This window comes from Montipora capricornis, chromosome 5 (genome assembly GCF_036669925.1).
Source record: "Montipora capricornis isolate CH-2021 chromosome 5, ASM3666992v2, whole genome shotgun sequence".
NCBI classification, from domain to species: domain Eukaryota; kingdom Metazoa; phylum Cnidaria; class Anthozoa; order Scleractinia; family Acroporidae; genus Montipora; species Montipora capricornis.
This window is the reverse complement of record NC_090887.1, coordinates 17,274,789-17,282,288: the sequence shown is the minus strand read 5'-3', so window position 1 is coordinate 17,282,288 and position 7,500 is coordinate 17,274,789. Positions and strand designations below refer to the sequence as shown.

The window sequence follows — 7,500 nt, the reverse complement described above, 5'->3', positions numbered from 1 at the left end:
TAAATATATTGAATTTTCGAAACTTGAACTAGCAGCTGCAGCGACGGAGTTCAATTTGCATCGACGTCCGCGCATTGAAAATAATGACCTTTTCTTAAACGTTACTATTTTATAATTGGAACCTAACCTGTAGCTGTAATCTGCCGTCGCCTTCGCGAAATGATGCTAAATTCTGGAATTCCCTAACGCTTGCTCTGAGCTGTTCGACTCTGCCATTGCAATCAGTCAGTGCGCTATCCAACTCTTGCAAACGTGTGTTTCGTGTGCCATAATCGCCTCCTCGGTCGTTTAATAAATTCTGTATTCGTCTAAAGCGATTTGCGATGTCATACATTTGTTTACAGAGCGTCTCTTGCTCACTCTGATCGGTGAGCTGGCAAATAAGTCGGTCCCCTTGACTTCGCACGCTCTCGAAGTCGCTCTGCCTGACCTCCAATTCCTCTCCAAACGCCTGAAAATAAAAATAATGGAGATGCAAATCTGGACTGTCATTCGCCATGAGAGAGATATCAATTGTGTTATCTCCTCTTCAACCAATTCCCGGTGGGATTTCCATCTTTGTATTTTATGTATAAACCACATCAGCGAGAGAATATTTCATTTTAGTCATATTTATAGCACGGCAAGACAGCTTCTCTTCACTCGTCAATCGTGAAATCACTTTCGACGCCTGAAAAATTCTCATATTTCTGCGATCAATACTTCACAGTTGGCGCCTTCAACACACCACATTTCCTCCGCTAAAATGATCGCAGGATCCAAGTAAAAAATAACATGGCTAACTTATAAATGCATAAATTACGGTTCATTAATTCAAGCTTGTCACTGTTTTCAGGCCACGTGGTGCAAAAAAAAAAGATCTTACACTTTCAATGTATTAAATAACAGTCCCTCATAGAATCCCGCTTCTTCATATTACTAGCCACATAGACGACCAACTCTTAACTACAAATTCACAACAAAAATTAACATGCACATCGAGCACTTTCGGGAAAAATTAAGAATTGTATTTCTGAACGTCCACAATGCCTAAGATTCGTGACAATTCAACGTTTACAATGTCTTTCTTAAAAAAAAAAAAAGAAAAAGCTCGAGATGAGATTATCGTAAAGATTAACAACGACAGCTTTTTACAAAGCACATAGGTTGTAAACATTGTAAGCAGATAGCGAAAACGTAAAACTGAAAGGTAAGGAAGCTGAGCGTAACTAAGGGACTGCGAAAACTACTGACTCCATCGAATGCCCATAATTGTCTTCCAAGATCTTCCTCACGTATTCAATTATGAAAAGAAAAAACAAAAAAAAAAAACAACAAAAAAACAAAACTAGTTCTTTCTGCAAAGCGATCTTTTTATACAACTTGACTGAAGTTTTAGTTGATATTGACTTTATAGTTCAAACAGATCATCCAGTGACCAGTTTCTAATGGTTCCTGCGAGGGGAAGTTGAGAGGTCCTGAAAATTACTAGCTGTAAGAATGAAAAATTGATTATGCTCGAATAAACATACTGTCACAAAAAGATGTCAATAGAACCACCTGCTGGTGATGAATTTCGACTACTATTAATATACATGTAATGCCAGAATGCACATAAAAAAGAAAATTTGTATCTTTTCTTGAAACTGAATTTGAAACTCACGACGTTTATTTTCGTCTTTCCTTTATTTCGGTAAGAATTTATTCGTTTTATTGCTACTTGAACCATTTCTGCCAAAACCACGATTACTCACATATTACACGCGTTTCTTGCAGCTGTTGAAACCCCGATTAAAACCAAAAGCAGAATCAAAACCTTTTGGCTTGTGATTGGACAAAATTAAAATACAAAAAAAAACTTTTTTTGTCTCGTTGCCAACCTCAAGTCGAGAGATATCACCCTCGTTCTCGCGCAAATGACGCAACAGGCGGTCCTCAGCTTTCTGTACCCAATCCAAACAGCTCTTGAGCCCGCACTCAAACTCGTGCCAGTCGATCGAGGATTTCATCATCTCCTCTAGTCTCCTATGTAGGCGCTTTTTGATTAGAAGAAATCGATTGTCCAGCTCCAGAAGTTTGGTTCTTGCCTTATCGCCATCAGCCTCCGGAAACACTCCCAGGACCTCGTTTGCTCGATCTCTGACATCATGAATAATAGACTCTTGTAGCTCCAGGTTGTCTAACAACATCTAATAGAAAAACGAATGTTGTAATTACTTTAATTGATTTATTTGGTAAGTTTCTATATTTTAAAGGAAGTCAAGTCCTCCGCGTTGTTAGCGGGATTCAAACACGCACGCTAGTCTCCACGAAAGTCCGTTTCTCAGCGCGCCCTCGAGGCTCGCACACAGACGAGACCATTCTTTACAAAGCATTGGCTTCTCAAGAGAAGTCGTAAAAGAGAAGCCCCTGATATTTCCTATTTGTATCTTCATCATGATGAAAATCTCTGGTCGACGACTGAATGAGGGGGTGGGGGAGGGTGGTTAGTTTTTAGCAAACTCAGTGTGGAGCTGCGTTGGTGGAATAAGTATAATAAAGTTTTATCATACAAGTTGATTGAGGTCGAATTACCCGGCACCAAAGGAATTAATTGAAAGGCTAAAGCTCGAATCTTTCTGGGGTCATTTAACTCGACCGTGTACCCAATGACGTGCAATAAAATAGAGACGAAATTTGACAGAGTATACACCTTATTCCAAAATGGCCGCCATTTTAGTATTCTTTTCTTTGATTGCAGATTGGCCCTTTTGGCCTCGTTCAAAATTTTCTTTTGAATTTTATGTTTGAAAGCGAGACCAAAAGGACCAATTTGCAAGGAAACAAAAGAATACTAAGATGACGGCCATTTTGGAATAAGGTGTATGCGGACGGTGTAGCGAACCTGGTGCGTCTCTGTATGATCTTCCAAGTCATCATCATCAAAAGACTGGAAATCTAAGGACTTTTCGATTACAGCAAGATTGTGGAAACATGCATCCATCTCTCTTTGGAATTCCTGCCATTTCCACAGTTTTTCTTCAAACTCTTCCTCTTTTTCTGCTACGTGACCTAAGAAAAATTTAAATAGATAGATGGCTTTATTTATACACGGTATTTCCATCAGCTAAATTACATAGGAACTAACAACCTATCAACCCAACTACAGTTACAAAAGAATAAAATTTAAAAACAATAAAAGCTGCTGTCCTCGGATGCCGTGTTTAAATTACGCTTCATTCGGGTGAGTTCGATTGACCCTATTCCGGAATAAGAATACGCGGAGTGATGTATTGAAACGGTATGTCTGGCGTTTTGAAGCAACAAGGATAGTGAAGATATGTCTAAAATGGCATTTTAGCGGACGTTTGACAATTTTAACATGAATCTCCTTAAAAATAAATGATTTTTAACTTACAGTGGTTTTCAATTGAGTATCGAAAGTAATTAGTGAATTACTTTGGTTTATGATTACTTCACTCTGTGATTGGTTCAAAGTTCTCGCGCCATTTTTTCAACCAATCAGAAGTGAAACCAAAACCAATCGTGGCTCGCGCGTGCACATTTTCCCACGCTTTGTGTCGGCTACATGTAATTACTTCGAGTTTTGATTGGTTTACTGGAATGTCTCCGACCTTTTTGATTGGCCAAAATAATTACTTCGGTTTTGGTTTTACGACACTCAATTGAAAACTGCTCTATATTCCATGTATTCTTATTCCTGAATACGGTCAATCGAACGCACCCTTAGAATAAACTGTTGCGACTCAATTTTGTCTTAAAATCGTTTAAGGAAGTAACTTACGTAATTCAGGGGGTAAGCTATTCCACAATTGTGCTCCGCTATACAAAAAGCTTCTTTTAAAATAGTCAGTACGGGGTTGTGGAAGCACTAATTTATTTTCAATATTCCTTAAACGGTAGGAATTTACTTTGTCGCGAAAAACAAAATGTAATGTTAAGTAGTCGGGTGTCATCTTACGTAAAATTTTATTCATCGTAATAGATTTCTTTTCTTGTCTTTGATGAGGGACTTTGCGCCACCCCAGTACCCGGTGCACTGTCATAACTAGCAGACATCAGTATGCGGGCTGCAAGATTTTGAAGCTTTTGAAGTTTTTCAGAAATGCCCTTATTACAGTTTCCCCACACCAGATCACAATAGTCAAAATGAGGCTGAAAAAGGCTGTTCTATACATTGACTTATACATCGGAGGCAGTATGGCCATTGGTTAGGGCGCTTGCCTTGAGATCCGGAGATCCCGGGTTCAGGACCCGCTCTGACCACTAGTTGAATTTGATCCTGGTAGTCCCTGGTTCAACTTCTCAGCCGCACTTGTAAATATAGCCAACTGGTTTGCCTCCAGCCAGTTGGGATTCTTAACAGTTGTTGTTGTTCTGTTCTGTCGTTTCGTTGTGTTTCATTGGCCCTGAAAAGCCCCTATGAGGAGCGGTCAATTAAGTATGTATTGTATTGTATATCGAAAGGGATTTGATGCCGTATTCGTTTAATTGCACCAAGGGCGGAAGCAATCTTTAAAAATTGATCGATGTAAACTCTAGACAAGTGATTTTGCTGAAGCTACCTGTTCTGTTAGATGATAGACTAGTAGTAATATCGGATTGTTGAAGTGCGTTCGACAGTCGCTTTAAGGAGGCTCGAAAGGGTTTTCAGCTGAGCGCGCGCGCGTAAGCCACACACGCAATTCGTAAGCTGCTTGCGTCAGCTTATGATTTAAATGGGTCACCAGAAATAAACAAATACCGCTAGTTTCGCTAACCTTTCTCCAATTCCTATATACATGGCATATAAATAGAGATCTCCTATTCACGAAAACTACGAAAATTCTACTTAAACGGTTTAATAGTTACTTAAATCCGTTTGTGTTGACCTGTAGCTCCACTCGCGCGCGGACTCGAATGAGCGGGTGACGCATGCGTAAATGCTGATCTTGTAACCCCCTAATTTTTCCTGATTTTGCAACTTTACTCGTTTATATCTCTGCTTCTGGACGGTGAATTTTTTTTATTTTTTGCATGTTAGCTTAGATTAATTTAAACCGTTTGTCTTTCAAATTTAAAAAAAATTCTGTAGGTGAAAAAAAAAATTAGAGACACAATTCAAAAAAACTTATTTTTCTGAAAAACTGACCTACAGATTTTGTTGAATTTTAAATATTTTAGAGAGTATTTCTAACATTATCTGGTAACGATGAATGGGAAAATTTCACCGTCCCGTTTCTTAAAAAAGGACCACATATGTTGATTTTAAGGCTCAAAGAAATGCCTAATATCGTTGCCATGGTAACATTATTTTGGAGGAAAACACAATGTGAGAAATCTACGATAGGTACTTAATACCCTGGCCAAGTTTCGTCTTGATATGATTGCCCTAACTGTATCTAAGGACAGAATATGTTTATTTGTTTGAAAAAAGGAGAAACTATTTCGAGCCTCCTTAAAAGCAAAGGAGAAGGGTAGGGAATGAAAACAATCTTATAGGAACAAAAAATCATGAGGTGCGCGTTCGTCATTTGCGCATATAACGTATTATTGCACGTATCACGTAATTCAAGATGGCGCTGAAAAAGCAGACGAAAGAAAATACGAAAATTTGCTAAAGCTAACTCAATACGGCTGACCTGTATCCTACGCCGGGATACCCAAGATGTGAAATTGCGTTCTCCTAATGTCGAACGCAAGAAATAGATTTGTTTACTAACACTTTTCGAAGCCTCAAGCTGAATTACAGCAGAGATAATTCTATTAACTCTGATTACAGGTACAGGTCAACCATATTGAGTTAGGCCCACAAAGGAGTCAGAAGAGGAGTTAAATACGGACAACAATGGACAAGTTTGACCAATCGCAGCTGACAGAGAAAATCACATAAACCAATCACGACATAGAACTAGTTCTAAGCGCAGAAAAACGCGTAGGATGCGAAAGTGACAATGGAATGGCTGCATGCCGCATAACCTGTCATCATCGATTTTCTTTGCATTTCATTTTGTTCGCCAAATCTTCGCTATATTATCAATACGATTTACCAGGGGATCGCTTTTGCAGGTTGCATGTAAAAATAAACTGAGGTATGAAAAAGGATGGAAAAACAAATATTTCGGCCTTTGTTTGGTCGAATCAAGGTAGCCTTTCGTTAAAAGAGTTCCTTAAGACAACTACCGTACAACTCTTTTTAAAAATAGTTTCATAGTTGTCATCTTTCAAGCCAATCGCTCTTCAGCACTACATCAGTAGCTTTAAGCGGCGCAAAACTGACGAAAACAAAATAAAATGTGTTGAACTACCTTACAGTTACAATGTACCTTCAAGATTTTCGCACTTCGCTCTTAGGGTGTCGAGTTGCTCTCCAAGGTCCTCGCGGTCTTTAGTTGGAGAGAGATGGATTAATTCCTGGCACCTAGCACTGAGATCCTCTACTGATCCTTGAAGATCTGAAACTGATTTGCTGATGGACTAAAGAGACCAAATGGAAAGGGAAAACAGTCTTAGGTCATCGACCATAAGCCACCAAAGGCAAGGTGAAGCATTAGTACTAGCCGGCTACCCACGGGTGTTGATATGCTTTTCTCTAGTGCGAGATATCCGGTCGCCATATTGGTCCAGTTAGCGGAAGGCGTTCTAAATTGAAGGGCTTGGAACCTCGCAGTAGAAAAATGCAAGCAGGCAATGCAAAGAACATAAGCATGGACAAAAACATGGATATGTCGAAGAAACAGAATATACAGGGTCATGATTAATTTCCTGTTCAAAAATTTTCACACCAGTCTCCTCTGTCATGATTCTTACCTTAATTTACAGAGTTACTGAACCACATAATCTTAATGCTAAAGATCCCTAGGTCATACACGAGTTGGATTATCATCCATGCCAGCTGACATGATATAAGGATTCGTCTTAACCTGATTCTAACCAATGGGAACAAAATTATATTTATAATCGTGATTTATCAACAATTATCTTAATCTATGGAAAAGAGCTATGGTTAGTTCTCTTTTGTTTGCATTGTGGTCACATCACCGTTAATCGGAATCGATCATTTTCACGTTTTACTTTCACAGGACGATGAACAGATGACTTGATACTCTAAATCAATCATCGCTCGTGGTTATAAGTTAACAAGAAACGGGTTTGATCCATTAAGATCTTTAAAGCGGATTGATTTAACCCAACAAACAATTTTCGATCAATTTTGAAAACCACCTTTCAGGGTAGTGATGTCCACTTTGAAGATGCCTTTCGGTGAGGTTGTCCATACCAGCAACAGTCCTTCTTGGAATAAAATACACTAACTTCCGTACAAAACAGTAAACTGGCACCGTACCAAACTCTTAAGTTCATACCTCATAGTTCTCTCTTCGCTCGAGCACTTTCGTCTCATCATAACTAACAGTAGTCAGATCCTCGGTAGAGGCGGTCAGCTCATCCAGTTTTCTCGATACTGTTTTCAATTCTTCATTCAACGCAGCCACAGCTTCATGCTCGTTTTCCGCCTTTGATTGTCTGTCCTTTAGTTTTGTT

At 39.1% G+C, this 7,500-nt stretch overlaps 1 protein-coding gene across 2 annotated transcripts in view; it reads right to left on the bottom strand.

Annotated features, from left to right (window-relative positions):
• LOC138049711 (nesprin-1-like) overlaps positions 1 to 7,500 on the bottom strand; it is a 97,758-nt gene that overhangs the window by 31,423 nt on the left and 58,835 nt on the right. For both annotated transcript variants that reach the window (XM_068896114.1, XM_068896115.1), the window contains exons 44-48: positions 7,323 to 7,500; positions 6,285 to 6,435; positions 2,864 to 3,030; positions 1,860 to 2,168; positions 128 to 451 (exon numbers count right to left, since the gene is read on the bottom strand). The exon at positions 7,323 to 7,500 is cut by the window's right edge and continues 140 nt beyond it. In XM_068896114.1, coding sequence (XP_068752215.1) covers positions 128 to 451; positions 1,860 to 2,168; positions 2,864 to 3,030; positions 6,285 to 6,435; positions 7,323 to 7,500 — 1,129 coding nt within the window. The remainder of the gene's footprint in view (positions 1 to 127; positions 452 to 1,859; positions 2,169 to 2,863; positions 3,031 to 6,284; positions 6,436 to 7,322) is intronic.